This window comes from Mirounga leonina, unplaced genomic scaffold, assembly GCF_011800145.1.
Source record: "Mirounga leonina isolate KUSES-001 unplaced genomic scaffold, KU_Mleo_1.0 Mir_366, whole genome shotgun sequence".
NCBI lineage: Eukaryota > Metazoa > Chordata > Mammalia > Carnivora > Phocidae > Mirounga > Mirounga leonina.
The window spans coordinates 15,764,711-15,783,996 of NW_023270709.1; the positions used below are offsets into that span (position 1 = coordinate 15,764,711).

Consider the following 19,286-nt stretch of genomic DNA (forward strand, 5'->3'; position numbering starts at 1 on the left):
TAATTTTTTAAGAGTAGAAACATAAACTTAGTGGACTGTCAAAAAAAAAGTAAAAAAAAAAGTAAAAAAAAACTTTAAATACATTATTGCGATTAATTTCCATTTCTTTTTCTAAAATCATAGTTTCTAGGCAATCAAGGGGAAATTTCAGACATATTAAAAAGTTAGGAAAACAAATATTTCATAAACTACTCTTAAAAAATCACAAACTAATATACAAGTAATACAGGAAAAATACCTGTTAAGCAATAATGAAGTACTAAACACTAAGATTAAAAAGATGGACCTGTTTATAGCCTAGAGTGCGGTGCCGGCCTCACAGAATACTTTTCCCAATGTCATTAAGTTACACACACTAAAAATATGTACAGCTTTTAATATGTCAATCATACCGCAATAAAGCATTTAAAAAAAAAAAAAGACCATAGCAAGCATTAGAGAGAACATTCAAAATGTCTTACCAAATATGATAACCTTCTGCCCCCAGTACTATGAGAACGCTAGCCTTTGATAAGATCTGAATTCAATAGACATCCACTGAGCGTTCCCTGTGTGTCAGGCGTTTGTTAAATTAGGTGAGTATACAGAACGAGTAAGTGATCATCTGTTTGCCAGAGCTCGTAACATAGTGAGAAAGACAGAGCATACACGTAGTGACAACACAATGTAATCGGTGTTATCATAGCAAGTCTGACCTATAAAAAAACTGTTGTCAAGCATCACGATTTCACACACGATGTTGTGTTTTGATGCCTAGCCTCTCACTACGTCCATTCCCCCCCCCCCCACGCGCCCACCTCCCCCGATGGACTAATGCCCACATTTAGAAGGCGAACTGCGGAAGAGCCACATGCTGACTCGCCCTTCGTTGAACAGGCCCCAGCTCTGGCCACCAGCCTTGGGACCGAAGCAATAGAAACTTAAGATCAATACTATCTTAAGTTTAGATAGCAATTTAAATAATGCAAAGATTTACATTTCTTTTACGTATAATCTTCGCTAATATCTAATCATGGGACTACTTTACCAACTAAAAAAAAAATGGTTTTGTTAAATGTTTACTTCCTAAAATCTAAAGCGAACATTTTTTTAAGAAAAAAATGGTAAACATTTCTTACACAACTTTCTCCAAAATTCTTTCTACATCCAGAATGCTAACACAGTCTTATGTGAGTTTTTTGTAAGGTGATCTTCAAAAATGTCAATGAAAATAAATTTCAGAGGTATCAATTTTAGTATATTTGAAACTTTATTTTAAAAAATAAAATTTCTAAAAATTGATATAACCAAACCTATAATCTGAAAACAAGTATTATCCATGCACCACAGGGTCCTTACTTTGTCTATTCTTAATGGAAGCTAATTCTTCTAGAACGGTCTGGTCTGTAGATCTGGCAAAGGCCTCTGCTGTGGCACAGTACCCATGGTGGACTAAATAAGATGAAACCATTCTTAAAATAAAAAGAAGAAACACACATCTTTTAGTCAAGAGAATACAGGCTTCATACTACAATTTATATAAAACAAGATCTACTCCTTTGTTACAAAACCAACCTATTCCCTTTGAAATAAGGCGTTAAGAACCTCAACTTTAAAGTTAAAAAAAAAAAAAAAAAAATCCTTTTGTTCTCATCACGCAGTGGTTCCAAAAAGAGAACCGCAAACGCCAGGTTAGGACTACTCTCCCGAAGAGTAACTGTCACCAAGGAAGAGCCACTGACAGACTCTCGATTCTTGGCTCCCCGTTTTCCCTGGCTCCTTTCCTGGGACTTCCATCCTTATATTCAATCCTACTAATCACAATTTCTGTTTCACCTATCCCAGTGAAGTGCTGGCATTTTATAAAATACAACAGTTTCTAAATAACAGATGCACTCTTTGTGTCGTGGAGTTCCACTCCTTTCTTTACTCATCTAAGGTTACAGGAGATGGGACCTACAAGACGTGAACACAAGAAATACTAAGGTGAACCGGTGAGAGGGTCTTTCAGAACAAGGTCTATGAGGGTGATGACAGTGATCACTGAGAAACTGCCCTTCTAATCTAAATCAGTTAGTATCACTGCACATAAAAGATGAAAGTGCCACACTTCCAAAGAACACGTGTTTTTTTTTAAAAAAAGTCATCAAGTGGTCAAAACATCTTTACATCTAAGCACAACTACTGACTCAACAATATTAACCCAAATATCCAATATATCCAAACATGCAACTCCTAAACCTGCCTCCATCTGGCATGACTAAGGCCCTATCAGAAAGTGGTAGGAAGCAGTGATTCAGGAAAGAGGGATTAGGGGGCAGAGTGGAAAATCTCCAAGAAACAGATTTTTCATTTTATTTCATCTAACTGGTCAACTTGATTTAAAAGGGTAGGGAAGAGGGGTGCCTGGGAGGCTCAGTAGTTAAGCGTCTGCCTTCAGCTCAGGTCATGATCCCAGGGTCCTGGGATCGAGCCCCACATCGGGCTCCCTGCTCAGCGGGAAGCCTGCTTCTCCCTCTCCCACCCACCCCTGCTTGTGTTCCCTCTCTCGCTGAGTCTCTGTCAAATAAATAAATAAAATCTTAAAAAAAAAAAAAAGGGTAGGGAAGAACTTTTCAAAATGACTTCCTAGGAGGTCATGGTGAGTGTCAATTTTATAAAGAATGGGGTGGGGGGTGGGGGCCCCGCACTGGAGTCTGGTTACAGAATTAAGATAAATGTTTCCTCTACTAACTCTCCTGCTGTGATGCTCAGCGGCAACCATTTTTAAAGCACGAAAGGGCTGTGACCCCAGGAGAGCAACTTATCCTAGCTCTAACTTGTGGGAACTACGAGATCGTCAGCCAGGCTTTGCTCTTCTGTCACCCTGCACCGGAAAAAATACCAGTGTAGAGGTTCTGTAATACCAGATGATAACAGCTTCAGGGAAGAAGCATGTTTTCACAATCATCATCATGTCTTCCAATCATTATCTCCTCCAGAGAACACACACACAAATTTTTATTATATCTTTAAATGTGCAATTGTTCAAAGCAATTACACAGACACTTAAGACAAACTGTCAGATTGGTGGTATCTGAACGTCTCTGCTATTTTCCTGGGTGAGATGAGAGTAGTGAAAATGACTGCTTAAATTTCCTGGTACTTATTTAATTTTTAAGTCTGTACTTTTTCAAGCTTTAAGGAGCTCCCATTCAGTACTACTGACACCCAGCAGTCATCTCTAGCTTTTTAGCAAAGGTATAGTCTAAAGAGTTGACTGTCACAGGACTTGTATTTTCCTGCTGCCTTCCACTCCAATGAAATTCTACTTTTCATAAAGAATGAGTTGAGATAAAGGCTGTTCACTTTATAGTATACCTTTACTGACACCCACTGTTTGCTCTGCTACCTACCCGTTCTGTACCATCGTTATTATGGAATCCTAAGTATTTATCCTGCTTTTAGGAAACTCCATATTCCTCTTTGGTCTTACTCCTTTTGCTGCCTCTTAAATGTCTATTAATAACATGTAAAAGTAAATTACATTAAAAATAATTAGTAAGATTTTAAAAACTCCTTCAATTGAGGCTTTTGGTCAGATTATCCTATTTAGAATAGGGGCAACTATAACCTCCCTGAATCTACATGAAAAATAACAGATTTAGCAAAAATGGGATCCTAATAAGCAAAAATAGCTGATATTATTCTTACAGAGTAACCCATTCACTGGAAAAAATGAATCAAATCTTGAAATACAAAATGTACATACCAAGTCTATATTCCAGTACATTAACTATACCATTATTTTGATGCTTTTCTTGCTGAGTAATATTTCTTTATCCCCATACATATTTGAACTACTGCTGAACATAGCCAAGTTCACGTCCAAAACCCACAGCTCCTGAATTACACAATCTAAATTATCTTCCTAAATTTATCTTTTGCATTAGCACTATTTAAAGAGAATCAAGTAACCTATGGAAAGCATTAAATCCCATTACTAAGGATAGCAAATGAATTAACCTAAGCGATCTAGTGTCACTTTATTTCCTCCACCAAATTCATACATCAGACTAAAATACAATTTTGTATGTGTGCCACCAAATAAAAAATGATTTTTAATTGTTTAAGTAGAGTGAATTGCTTTTTATAGAGATTAAGGTATAATCAATACATTAAAATTATTAGGATATATAAAAAATTACTTTAAAGAAGAGTAAATTATTTTTTATAGAGATTTAAATATAATCAATGATACATAAGATTATTAGGATATAAATTAGATTAAAATGCTTCAGTAAATATTCTTTTATGCTAAAAGAATGTTTTATAAAAAATATATTTTGGAATAATAATGTCCATTCAAATATCTTCTACACTTACTTTTGTATCATGGTTTGCCATTCGCCTTCCCGATCTCCAATAGGAAACCGGTCTATCTGTGCCTGTATTTTGGTTCTCCACTCTCGCATGTAGTCTTCTATATCAAACACGAAAGGATGCTGCCCGAAATTGGCATCAACGACTTCTCCTGGTGTTTGGAGGCCCACGGTAGGATATAAATTCGGCTGTAAGACAACACATTTCACTAGCACCTATCTATCCCTTTCCTTTATATATTAAAGACTTTTCACTCTTTCATAAGCTCTCTTTAAAATAACAGAATACAATTTTCCTTCTTGTAATTTAAAATCACAATCAAAACCAGTAGAGAAAGAAAAATAATCTAAATACCATTAAAAGCAAATAATCTAAAACAGACTTTATGCTGGATGTAAAATCCCACTTCCTATAATCTAATCATCAAGAAAAATGTAAAACATAAGCCACCTATTTTATTTATTCAGAGACTGTGTGGTATTATAGTTCTAGTAATGTGTTCTAGTAAACAGAAACACAAATCTTGCTCTTCAGAACAGGTCATATAATAGTTACAAAGATTTAAATTTAAACATGTAACTCAGATTTATCTTTCTATGCATGATATGGATGATGCATGTCTAGAAACTGCATGGGAGGACTAGTTACCACAGAAGGACAATCCTAACTGGGCACGCACTACGCTAAGTGTACGCATTTCATTTCGCTGTACATCTGGCACGCCACTAGAAAGAGAGTGGAAAGAATTAATTGGAAGCAACACACAGTGCCATTAAGAGTGGGGGTTCTCTTTATAAACACAAATGACTCAAATGCACCTATTTCTGGAGTGGAAAAGGATTTAAATATTCAAATTCACAGAGAAATGCATCTAGATATACTCCAAGATTTCGAGGCTAAACAATCAAGTTTAACAGCTTCAAGTACACAAAAATACACAAGTTCTTTTGGCTCTATCACTATTTGTTATATCTAAAGGTGGGATGAACTACTCAATGTCTACTAACTAGCAGGGTTTAAACATACTAATAATCCTGTGAAATAATTACTGTTTGCATTACAAAGTTAAAGAAATTGGGGATTGGGGGTAATTAACTTGCTCACGGTCTACATTATGACAGAGAAGGCACTGGAACACAGATTTTTTGACACCAAATCTAGTTTTTCTTCCTATAAACTCCAAGTCCTACTTCATCACCATTCTCTGTACTTATGCCTTATTTCTTTGTTTTAATGGTTATCACAAGTATTTTCAGTACCAAATCAGGTGAGGATCAAGAGGGAATAATCTGGATGTAAATATAAGATGCTTAGATTTCACAGCAAAAAGCTAAGAGGATGTATGTAGAAACAACTGATCAGTCAAGCAACCAAAGTCAGAAACAAAAGGAATACTGTGTCAAAATACTCAGAGATAGAATTGCACTGGATTTGGGAAATAAATGGTAATGCAATGTATGCAAATGTACTGATTCTTAATCAACAAAACCAGCAAGTTCTTAGAATTTTAAGCTGGAGACAAGTATGTAAAGCCAAAGACTCTTAACAAAGATAACAACAGAGTGCAAGGCAATCCTGTTTGTTAAGCAGCATTTATAATTCTGATATTCTGCATTGCCCAGAAATGCTTTAAAAATGTTGTTTGCTAGGGGCGCCTGGGTGGCTCGGTTGGTTAAGTGTCTGCCTTGGGCTCAGGTCATGATCACGGGGCCCTGGGATCGAGCCCCGTGTAGGGCGCTCCGCTCAACGGGAAGCCTCCTTCTCCCTCTCCCTCTGTGCTCTCTCTCTCTCCCTCTCTCGCATTCTTGCTCAAATAAATAAAATCTCAAAAAAAAAAAAAAAGTTTTGTTTGCTAATCTAAATTTTCCTGACAGATTCAAGTAAATAATCGTATCAATACTATAAATGAAAACTGACATTCAGGAATACTGATAAAATTGTGCCATAAAAAATGATTGCACTGTTATATTTTTTTGTAAAAATTAACATTTGTAAAATGTTCCTGTGACAAAACATGCCATAAATGTCAAGACAAATGGACTTTATAACAAAAAAAAAATCTGCACATATAAGAAAGGATCAACATTCTCAATGTAAACAATATTCTCACAATACAGGACAAAGATTAACAGACCAACTCAAATTTTTTTAAGATGAGAGGTTTACAGACAATTTGCAGAAGAAATATAAAATGACAATGAAAGTATGAAGAGACACTTTAACCTCACTCAATTTCTTAAAATACAAATCGAGTTTTTTTTTTTAAATTTTATTTATTCATGAGAGAGAGAGAGAGAGAGAGAGAGAGAGAGAGAGAGGCAGAGGGAGAAAGCAGGCTCCCAAGGAGCAGGGAGCCCGATGCGGGACTCGATCCCAGGACCCTGAGATCATGACCCGAGCCGAAGGCAGACGCTTAACCATCTGAGCCACCCAGGTGCCCCCAATACAAATCGAGTTTTTTTGCACATTAGATTAGGATTTAAAAGACCCTATGTTTAAAATATTTTTTTATTTATTATTATAATGTTTAAAATACCCAATGTTGATTGAAGGTTGAGACAATAAGCCCTCTCATCCACTATACACAGAAATGTAAATTGATATAATCTTTTAAGAGAGAAATTTGGCAAAGTCTATTAAAACTGACAAAGCAATTTCACTCATAAGAATGAAATCCGACAGAGAAACAAACGTGCAAACATATATGCCCTGCAGCATTATTTTAATGGCAAAATACTAAAAAGAATGTCCATTCACAGGTGGTATTACATACCACATTCACTGAAATTCAGACTCTAATAACTGTAAGATATGCCATCATTTTATGTTGAAGAAAAAACACTGCCCATTAAATCTGACAGGCCACAGAGTCTAAGATGCACCACCATTTCATGTCAAAGTATGAAAAGTGTGCATCTCAGAAGTTGTGGTAGTACATCATACAATAAGATATTATAAAAAATTTGTATACTGACACAGAAAGATATCCTATATATTACTAAATGAAGAAAGCAAGCTAGAGACTACATAAACTATGACCCTACTTTTTCTGGAAACATTTAAATAATGGACAGACTGGCTAACATAAGTTTAGAAACAGATCTGGAAGGATATACACTCAAGTCAACATAGTCATCTAAATAGGTTGGGATTATGAGAAACTTCTCTTTTGTACATTTCTGTATTTATAAACATTTATTATTTGAATACTTAACACTATATATTACTTCTGTAATCTGAACGCGATAAAAAGCTAGAAGTGGTAAAGCTAGCTGGGGTCAATGAAAAGTAACTGTATTTTTTATACTACTTACTTAACTTTAAACCTGAAGAATTGGAGAGAAAGGAATTAGCCCTTAACTGGCTAAACTACTGGCTAAACTATATGTTTAAATATATATATATCTATATCTATAGATACATAGATATAGATATATAGATACCTCAGACTTTTTAACTTGCTAGGCTATAGATTTCTAAAAATATAACAATGCAATCGTTTTTAGCATAATCACAGAGTTGTGCAACCATCACCACAACTTAATTTTACAACATTTTCATCATTCCAAAAAGTAACCACACACCTATTAGCGGTCCCTTCCCACCACCCATCCCGTAACCCCCAACAACCACTTTCTGACCCTACAGATCTGCCTATTCTGGACATTTCATACAAACGGAATTATATAATATGTGGTCTTTCCCTGACTGTCTTCTTTCGTTTGGCATAATGCTTTCAAGGTTCTTCCATGATGTAGCATGAATCTAGGCTGTGGATTTATGTAAAACAATGTTTTCGGGTGCCTGGGTGGCTCAGTCGTTAAGCGTCTGCCTTCGGCTCAGGTCATGATCCCAGAATCCTGGGATCGAGCCCCGCATTAGGCTCCCTGCTCCGCGGGAAGCCTGCTTCTCCCTCTCCCACTCCTCCTGCTTGTGTTCCCTCTCTTGCTGTGTCTCTCTCTGACAAATAAATAAATAAAATCTTTAAAAAATAAATAAATAAAACCATGTTTTCTAGGAAACTTTCTAAATTAAAAAACATCTACATAAGAAGGGGAATTATAGGGGCACCTGGGTGGCTCAGTCGGTTAAGCGTCCGCCTTCAGGTCAGGTCATGATCTCAAGGGTCCTGGGATGGAGCCCCGCATCGGGCTCCCTGCTCAGTGGGGAGTCTGCTTCTCCCTCTCCCTGCCACTCTGCCTGCCTGTGCTGTCTCTGTGTGTCAAATAAATAAAATCTTAAAAAAAAAAAAAAGAAGGAATTATATAATATGTGGTCTTCTTATGTAGAATTAGTAGAATGAAAAGTAACAAAATGAGACATTCAGGAATGTCTTATGTAGAATTAGAAAAAATGAGAATAACGTAAGTCTCTATGAAGAGAAGATCTCCTAACTTCTATTAACCTATGAAAAATACAGATCCTAAAAATATTCAAAAGCTAAATATACACAAAATCATATTCTCAATAGGATAATTTTGTTCTATTTTAAAAATGTTTTCTAATGAAAATGAAAGCAAATAATGTATCTATAGAAAGTAGATTTCAAATTGGCCGAAAGAACTGGAAAGCAGCTTCATTTTTTTTTTTTTTTTTTTTTTTTTTAAGCAGCTTCATTTTAAATGAGAGCAGCTTCTGTAACAAAAGGAATTGACCTACTCCCAAACTGAATGAGTTTACAGACGGACACTTCCCCAAATGGTGAGGTGAGCTGGGGTAGAAAGATCATTTTGAAGAAGATACAAGGTAAACACCCTAGGTTCCATGATAAGTGTGATACCATCTAGATAAACTTCTGTTCTGTAAATACACTCTCTACCAGGATTTAATGCTATAACTGGCTAATGAGAGATCACAGGTACAGAACATACAAACACTTCTTTGGTGGGGCCCTTAAGGGAAAGACTAACTTTTTTTTTTTCCTTTTTAAGTAGCAGAATGCTATGCTGCATGGGGGAGTCCCAGAAGATCTCAGAGTCACAAAAATAAAAAGCTCTCAGAACCACCGTATTTAAAAAAAGAAACAAGAAAAACCTTCTAACAACCACCATAACCACCACTTTACCCACTGTTGTTACAAGGCTGAATATCACCACTGATTAATTATAGAAAAGGCAAAAAACATAACTGGTGATTCTAAAATGGGACAAAAATAATCAGAAGACAACACAAAGATAGTCAACATGTCTACAACCAGCTAAGCCTTTTCCAAATTACCACCACTTGTACAAGTGAGGAACAAAAGCTCATAAAACATCTGCTTGCTCCGACAAGACAAGCCGGTTTTACTTGCTTAGGGCCACAAAAGAGGTAAAAACAAAAACAAAAACAAAAACAAAAAACCCCAAACACGCAACCAGCTGAGCCTTTTAGCCAACTGCAAAGGAAATGGAGTGTCACCCGCAGCCTCTGAGAGATCTGAGCACACCACCCTGCACGCACCCGGCAGCCCCGCCTGCAGGCTGCCCTCCACTGGGTTTGGGACCACAGCCCCACTCGTCCACTCACGGATGTGAGCACTACCTTACTGCTCCTCCCTTTATATTAACTCATCTGCTCGCTACTGGAATCATTCTCCTCAGCAAATAAACATCCTGGTAAATCAAAAAAATCTTCCATCGCCTCCATTTCTGCCACCAGCTACCATATCCCACTTGCTTCCGCCCTATTTCAGTCGAAATCCTTCACAAAGTTGTCTGTACTTTGTGATTTCCCTCCTATTCTTTTTTTAAAGACTTTATTTATTTGACAGAGAGAGAGACAGCGAGAGAGGGAACACAAGCAGGGGGAGTGGGAGAGGGAGAAGCAGGCTTCCTGCCGAGCAGGGAGCCCAATGTGGGGCTTGATCCCAGGACCCTGGGATCATGACCCAAGCAGAAGGCAGCCACTTAACTGACTGAGCCACCCAGGCGCCCCACCTCCTATTCTCTCTTAAACCCTTTCTGGATCAGGACTTCTCCATCACTCACTCTACTGAAACTCTGTGTCAAAGTCACCAGCGTCCTCTACTCTGCTAAATCCGCTGGTCAATTCTCAGTCCTTAGCCTACGTGTCCTATCACAGGGACATCTCCCACAGTTGATTTTGCCTTTCGTCTGGAGATGCTTTCTTTACGTGGCTTTGAGGACACACCCAGTTCTATCTAAGTCTGCCTCCTACCTCATGGATTGCTCCTTCTCAATCTCCCTTTGCCGGTTCCTCCTCTTCTCCCCAACATGCATGCCCCTCTTCTCTGCCTACACACACTCTCTTGTGGATGTCATCTGGTCCCATGACTTTAAACACAGCAATGCCAAGGATTCCCAAATTTTTGTCTCCAGCCCAGATCACTCTCTTACATGGCCAACTGTACACTTGGGAACTCCATTTAACTTATCCAAAAATGATCTCCAGATCCCACCCCCACCCCCAAAACCTGCTCTGCCTATATACACACTTCTCATATCAGTAAATAACATTGCCATTCTTTCCATTCCTCAGGCCAAGAATCTCAAAGTCCTATCCTCTCTCCTGTTTTCACATCCAATCCATCATAAATTCTCCTGGCTCTCATCATATTTATTTTTATTTTTTAATTTAACTCTTCAATCTACCTGGAACTTACTCTGGCATAAATACAAGACAAAATCCTAAGATTACACACTTTTTCAAAAAGATAAACACTGGTTCCATTATCGCTTATTAAATAATGCTTCCTAGTAAGCATGTTGATTTCAGACTCTGAATTTTCCTGGGCTTACTAGCAAAGCCATTCTCTATTATAACTTCAATTTTTTCTGTTTTATTTTTTCTAGAATTTTCTTCAGGAATATTAATAATCTATAGACTGGATGATTACTCTCCGCCTCTGATTCTCCTGTCACCTTTCTCAAAGCATCTCTGAAACTGGCATGTGTCTGACGAACAGTGGCCCCTTACATCTGTCTGCACAGGTATGAAACTACTGAAGAGTAAGCTCTCTGAACACTCTACAACTTGACTGTTTTATCCTGGCGAAACAGCTGGATAACTGCTACCTCTAAGACATTTTAGTCAACAAGTCATGTATGGACCAACTAAGAAAGAAATATCAGAGTCCTGGTTCTTATAGTACCTTCTGGTAATGTTAAAAACTGAGAGCATCAGAGCCTGCACAATGCAATCAGGAGCTTGGAAGAAAATGCCACAGACATAATGGAGAGCTCTTAAGAAATGTTCTTGATGGCACAGAAGAAGACAGCATCACGTAGAAAACCCTAGACATCAACTCTAAAAAAGGGGTTTAAAAGATTGGATTCTAAACATGAAGTTTGGGGAATACCTTAACCAATCTATATTCCTTATTTCATTATTTTCGGGTGTGCAAGTGATATTGATTAAAAATCTATATTTAAATACCCTAAGAGATCATTCAGTAAATACAAAATAACAATTCTAAGAGATAACAAAGCATCCTATCCTAGTTTGTTGGTCTTCCCTCCGCCCCACGCCGCCCGCCCCATTAGTGTTAGATGTGATGCATGTTACAATGGGCAGTCTTCGCCTTGGTAAACAAGGTATACAGAAGCAAAGCAGTCCCCAAATCTCTAAGGATGTGAGTCACTATTACCAGCTGCCTGAATTTCAGCAATAGCCTCCTCACTGGTCTGCCTGCTTCTGCTGTAAATCCCTGCCCCAGGCTACTTTTCAACCAGTAGTCAGCGATCCTTTAAAACTGAAGCTACACCATGAGAACGGAGGCTCATTTCACTCAAAGTAAATGCCCAAGTACTTACAATGGCCCTCCAGGTCCATGAGCTCGCTGACCCTCCCCCACCTCGATCTCGGACTCATCTAGCACTCTCTGACTTCGTCCCCTCTCTGGGACCCTTGCTTAGTTGGGCTCCTCTGCCTGGGACATTCTTGCTCTACCAACCCATTCCGTGGACTCCCTCGCCCCGTCCTAAGTCTCTGCTCAAGTCCTCCCTTGCAAACCTTGGCAAAGGTGAGCGAACCGTACAGCCCACGTAGCCCATGTTCTGTCTTTGGTACTCCCACTTTCTTTTTCTCTTTCTTTAAAAAGTACCTACCACCGTTTAAAATGTTATTATTTATTTGTCTTTAAGGTATTGTTTACTCCTATTCCCCAGCTTGAATACTTCAAGAGGACAGAGACCTTCACCTGTTTTGATGCATGATGCATCCCAAGCACAGAACCTGCCACACAGCAGGCCCTCAATATACACTGTGTTAATAAATGACCACAACCAAGGGGCGCCTGGGTGGCTCAGTTGGTTAAGCGACTGCCTTCGGCTCGGGTCATGATCCTGGAGTCCCGGGATCGAGTCCCGCATCGGGCTCCCTGCTCGGCAGGGAGTCTGCTTCTCCCTCTGACCCTCCTCCCTCTCATTCTCTCTGTCTCAAATAAATAAATAAATAAAATCTTTAAAAAAAAATAAACGACCACAACCGCTGTGCCGCCACTTGCCGAAAAGTTCAGCGATACCAAAGAAACATATTTCAAGCGAATGCGGTGACAGTGACATTACAAGGTGTAATCAATTCTGATTTTTTTCTTTAGCTACAATGCAGTTCCCTTGTGCCAGAGCACCCAGTGCCGCTGGAGCCTAATTTCTGAAGGTGCAAGCAAAGGTGGCTAGAGAAAAGATCTCTCCAGTCTATGCATCGCATATAAGCTTGATAAATATCAGCAAGACAGAATTCCAAACGTGCTTAATTAAAAATACAAAACAGTTTTTAAAAGAAAGTATGTCTTACCGGTAGGTCGGTGAAAGCAATACCTAAAAAACAAACAAAACAAAACAAAACAAAAAAAGTGGCATTAGACATGGTTTTTCAAAGGCAGACGATAGTGACAAGCTGAATTTATAACTGAAAACAAGGCAAGGAATGGCAAAGGAAGGAAAGGAAAAAAATTAAAACCTAAATATAAAAAATAATGAGACTAGTATTTTTCTCAGTAACACGAACAGAGGTCTGAGTGAATGTTCTATCTCCTTTCCAGATCAACCTCCTTGTTAGTCACACACCGGTGTTATTTCTGAAGTACTGCGACTGCCTCCAGGACTTCGGTTCCAGATAGATCTTCTAAGCTATGTCAAGAACCATATAAGAAAACTGGTTGCAAAATAGTCACGTCTGATTTTTGACCCACACCCAAGCTCCTTTACCCAGTCTTATCATTTAATCTTCCTCACCTAGATTTAGCTTTTAAGTAATTTGGGGGGGGGAAGGGAAAGAAGAGATTTTTTTGTTACCAAGGGAAAAAAAAGTGAATAACGTAAAATACAGTACTTTGGTTTCTTAAAAAAATTTTTTCTCATGAAAGTACATTCTTAAATAACTTTTAACTATTCTGTGAAAAAACTCAACTCCTCATTCAAAGGATCCAAGATTTATACAGTTGAGAATTTCTCATGAATGTCCTCTGACAGTAACTTCACCAGAGTCATGTTCCAGATACAAGTCAGAGGAGTGAGTCTACTGGCATTCCCCCAAAGTGATTTGATAATCTTTCTTCAAATATTTAAATACATTACTCCGCTGAAAATAAAATAATAAATAAACCAAATATTTCTGTAGGCCCTCATTCATATGTTTAAAAAAGACAGCTCTAGAAAAACAGGAGTCAGTTACTCTCAACTCTTCCAGTCTAAACACACATTAAAACAAAACAAGAACCCCACGAGCACCACTACCTCTCCTGTGTTGATCACCATCTAAAAATTGAGGGCGTTTCCATTAAATTATCTTTTAAGGTCTCCTCCCACTTGAGATTTAATGGCTCTGTAATTGTGTTGTATCATCAGAAAACACAACTATCTGACTCTACCTACTAAAGTAATAAAATTAAAAGACAAACTGACTATACCTCTCTACCATATGGTTTTGAATAAATGTATAAAAATAGTGGTTTGTAGTTAAGTCCTGTTTTATGACTTTTAAAAACTAGTAAATTCATGTTGGCTTGTCAAAAGGAAAGCAAAGCTGGAGGTCCCCCAAGCCCCCTATAAAACAATGATTACTTTTAGCTTTATTAATAAATAGAACGCAAAGTGACTATAGGCCAAATATGAAAATTTATTCTAAAATTTTCAGAAAACTAAAAAGGATACAGAAAATAGAGAATATTTTAATAAAATATTACACCAATTGTATCTTAGTATCTTAATCTAATTTAGCAGCCTAAAAAATTATCTTCCTCAAAGATGTCTACTATAGGAAAGATTGTCTATTTTTACAGTAACAAAAATTCCTTTTTGTTAATAATTACTGAAATTCTCAGTCTTTACCAAAAACTCTAATGAAAAACCTAACTCAATGCCACAGGTTAACATTTTTGAACATTGCCAAATATAGCCACACCTGTACACATTCAGCCCACAAAAAGATGCCACTTTAATAAGTTAGATTTAAAATTTACACGGGAGACAATTTTTTTTATATTTCTAATTTTCTGATTTGTCCAAGAGGCTTTTCAAAAAGCGATCTCCAAGTGATGATGTTCAATAAAACAAAGTCAAAAAACTTCCAATTAAGTTAACCTAGATACTGAACTGTTTCTCCTTTAACTATTTTCTCAAATAAGAGCCTTTCTATTTCTATGATCAGTAAATACATATTTTGAAAACCTTCATGAAACAGAAACTAAAGATGTATCAGCTTTTGGGTAGAAATGATCCACTTTGGGAAGTATAAAACAACAGTATAGAATATTTTTATCTTCTAGATGCTAGAATTTGGACCAGAGGGAAGCCACACTTCTGTGAAGACCCAGACAGTAGATCTTTTCTGCTCTCCAGGCTCTATGGTCTCCGTCACAAGCACTCAGTCCTGCCACTGGACAGGAAAGTGCTATACACATTACACAAATGAATGGGGGTGGCTTTGTTCCCCTGAAACTTGACTTAAAGCACAGACAGGAGACCAGTCTGGATCAGGGGCCGTGGCCTGCTGACCTCTGTTCTGGAAGAGTAACTTTTTACCACTGCATCCCCAGCATCTAGCCCAGACTCTGGCAAACAATGATAAGAAACATGTAATGAGTACTCACTATGTGCCAAGTGAACTCCTAAGAACTTTGCATGCATCATTTCAGTCTACTTTAACAACCAAAGAAACGTAGGTATTACCGTCATTCTATTTCACAAATTGAGGCACAGAAATATTCATAAGGTCATATGGCCTAAGCCAGGAGACAAACCCAGAGAACTAAAGAACCCATATTAACGGCTCTTATATTGCCTATGTGCTTAATAAACATTAAATTTATAAATGAATATTGACAAATGTCTCAAAAATTTAAAATTAGAACGTGATTTCATCATTAAGTACCCTTTTCTTAAGTATCTCACATTTTAAAAATAGTTTTCTTATTAAAGAGAAAATCTCAATATAAATGTTTGTGAAAATCTAATAAGAAACAAATAAAATCACATCACCTATGATCTTTCCATCTCCCAAAACAAAATTTCTTGTCTGCAATAAAGTTTTAAAAAGCTGTAAAAAGACTAATTTTGGTTTTAAAAATACACCTCCTTTTGCATTTTCGAATCAAAAGTCACACCTAAAAACAGATTTCTGCAGTTTAATTTAAGATCAAATATCTTAAGCAACTAAGGCAACTAAGACCATCCTGGGTGAAATGCTTTGATAAGTCAGCCAGAATAGTAACAAGAAATAAACTAAAAAAGCTGCATCCTCTGGAAACTGGTTGACCACAGCAATCAAATCACAAATACATGTATCTTGCTTGGTGTCCTGAATCAACATTCTTGTACCAATGACAATATGAGGGTCTACTGTGGACTTGGGACAACCTTTATGTCAGGTAAGACAGTACTTCAGAATCAGTATTAATAATTAGAAGGAAAAGACTTAAGCTGAATATAAAAGTGAAGACACTAATTTTATATCAGGACTATGCTGAGACACTAAAAAAGAATAGCTATCACCAATATAGCCAGAAATTTAGAATTTTCTACTATGAAGTGAAAGACAACAGTTTTTGTGTTCTATTAAAGAACATCTATTATATGCCTAAGGACACTATTTGCAGTCTAATTTTTAAATACTATTTACGAGCACACCAAAATTTTTGCCTTCTGAGGCTAGTTTCTGCTTCCTTTCGCTTTACCTCATCAGAATTAATTTGCTTTGAATCAAGACTTTTCAAATAATGTGACACCACTTTATTTTTAAAGCATCAGTCTTACTATCCTTTATAGTTTCTGTATAAAAACAAAAACAAAAAAACTTCTAAGAAAAGGGAATGTAACCACCACACACAATTCTCAATTTGAAAGGCTACGGGTACATGTGCAACTAAAAAGCCCCATTTTCTACTAGTCTTAGAATGGCTACGCTTCTTTATGTTTTCATTAATTTCCTTTTTAATCACCATCTGTCTTTTATCCTTAAAAATTCTGCTGTTACGGTTTGAGTTCTGCTCCATTCTGCACCACGGTTAGCAGGCCTGCCCTCTGAGTAGGTCAAATGCCTTTCGTCTGGTTGATAGTATCAAGCCTCTCCTTCGTTCTTACCCCATACACTCCACTCAAAACTGACAGCCTTTTTCTCTTAGTACCTGTTACCTAGAGAATTCAGCCATACTATGAAGTGTTTAGTGTTTTACTCAAAGCAGGAAACACTTAGCATTTCTACTACTAGAATAAATAGGTGAGCACGGGGATTATTGTCACAGTTATTCCCACACATGTGATACAACATGACTTTCACAGAACACACATTTTCACCATTTCTTCAACTTCCACCTGGAAAAAACAAAGAAATAATGTCCAGAGGCATGTATTTATAATCGAGGACTACATAATGAATGTGACTACCATGCTGTAAGTACAATAATCACAATATTTGATTATTTTACATGCAATACAGTATCTTAGTACCTAAACTATGTCCATTCTTGGTGTAGAAGCAGGTATTGTTGATAAGGTTAACACAACAGCCAATGACATCACCAGTCGTAAAAGTTGGTCCATAAGGTTGTCCCGTTCCAGAAGAACAAAATGAATGTCCATCATCCCCATGATAACCATATGAATGTTTATCCCAGCCTAAAGAGAAAGTTCCAGTATATTTACAATGAAAAGTAAGGTTCCTCTGTACTAGAGCTATTCACTAAGATTATGACAAGATAAGCAAGAGTAGTACAATAGATGACAGCACAAAGATAAAATTCCCAAATGTACATTTAAATTTCCAACAATTACACCACATGATTTCTATATTAAAATACTGTTTACAACATTAAGGAAAATAAATCTGCCACACAGAAGACTAAAACATGTATTAAAGAAGACTCCTACTGTTAAAAAAAACCAAACAAAAAAACCCAGCAAGACACATTTTCCATGCATATTTCCTTTGCTAACAGACCAAAGGAATTTTGCTTTGATTTAAACACACACACACAGTTTAATATAAAACAGAAGATTTTTCTATTTTCAAAAAGTTTCCCCCAAAATTAATTTTTACCATTAGTAAAAAGAGTACCAGAAAATATAATCCAAGAATCACTTTCATCTGATTAATGGTTTTGGGAAACAGTTCTGCCATCTCAACTGACACCTTCCTTGGTTTACTTTTACTGTCAGCCTACATTCCCAGAATATTAAACAAATGAAAACAGGTTAAAAGCCAGGAATGTGCTGGGTAGCAAAGAGAATCAATCACATTAAAATATTTAAAATAGTTGATAATGACTATGTAATGGAAGTTAAAACACCAAAACAAGCAAAGACATAAAACAAAAAAAAAATGCATGGTAGATGTTAAGTTTTGCTAAATAGCACAAAATTTAAATTTTTAAAAACCACTTGGCTTCCACTTTGAACTTGTAACATAAGGGATTAAAACCACAGAAAAATCAATGTATTTAACGATTTCAAATTATTACTTCAAATTTTTAGCCAGAAAGATGTAGTCATAAGACAGTACTATAATTCAATTACAAGTACCTGGTAGTCTATTCATGTTCACACCTTGAGCAGAAAGACCAATTCCCATGTAACTGTTACAAAAAAAAGGGGGGGGGGAGAAGAAGAAAAGTAGGTTATTATAACCATGTATGTAAAAATTACCAAATACTCTGAAACATATCAAAACCCAACCCAAGCTGAAACTCACAAGACAGCTACAAAAGTTTTACAATTCATTAAACAGCAAAAAAGGCAATATTAAGCAACAATGAAACCCAAATTCACAGTAAATTCCTATAGTTCTCATTCATAAATACACCCAAAGTACTAGTAATAATTATGCACTCTACTAACAACTTAAAAACCTTTCAACTTATCTACACTTTAGTATTTAGGATTAAAACTTCTAATAAAGGGGCGCCTGCGTGGATCAGTTGGTTAAGCCACTGCCTTCGGCTCAGGTCATGATCTCAGGGTCCTGGGATCAAGCCCCGCATCAGGCTCCCTGCTCAGCTGGGAGTCTGTTTCTCCCTCTCCCACTTTCCCTGCCTGTGCTCTCTCTCTGTCAAATTTAAAAAAAAAAAAGACTTCTAATAAAAAAGACACCTAATAAAAAAAAAGACTTCTTCTTATGGAAGAAAAAAGAAACAATAATTAGGAAACTATTTTATTTCCAAAAAGACACAGTAATAATCTAGACCACAAAAAAGGGGACATGGATATATAGTTGGAAAAAATGTCAAATTCATATAAAAACATCTGAAATATTTAATAAAATTACACTTAAAAGTATGTACTGTATGGTATCCACGTACTGGTTTTCTCAGAGTTTGGCAAAATGACAAAATCAAATTAAACATGGGACTCTTAGTTTTTAATTTATCAAACTCAAAGAACAAAATTATCTCCAAAAAAAGAAATATAAAAGGAAAAAGTAATTATTAAGGTATGTGATTCATTTTTAAAAGCATATAAAATATTAATAAAACCTAATAAAGATAGCTGAAAAGTGGGAAGAGTATAAAG

The 19,286-nt window shown here is 36.7% G+C and overlaps 1 protein-coding gene across 1 annotated transcript in view; it reads right to left on the reverse strand.

The window, feature by feature from the left end:
• RANBP9 (RAN binding protein 9) overlaps positions 1-19,286 on the reverse strand; it is a 91,420-nt gene that overhangs the window by 21,687 nt on the left and 50,447 nt on the right. Inside the window, exons 3-7 of the mRNA XM_034985697.1 lie at positions 18,300-18,352; positions 17,229-17,396; positions 13,078-13,100; positions 4,345-4,529; positions 1,339-1,451 (exon numbers count right to left, since the gene is read on the reverse strand). Of these exons, the coding sequence (XP_034841588.1) occupies positions 1,339-1,451; positions 4,345-4,529; positions 13,078-13,100; positions 17,229-17,396; positions 18,300-18,348 (538 nt within the window). The 5' untranslated portion in view covers positions 18,349-18,352. The remainder of the gene's footprint in view (positions 1-1,338; positions 1,452-4,344; positions 4,530-13,077; positions 13,101-17,228; positions 17,397-18,299; positions 18,353-19,286) is intronic.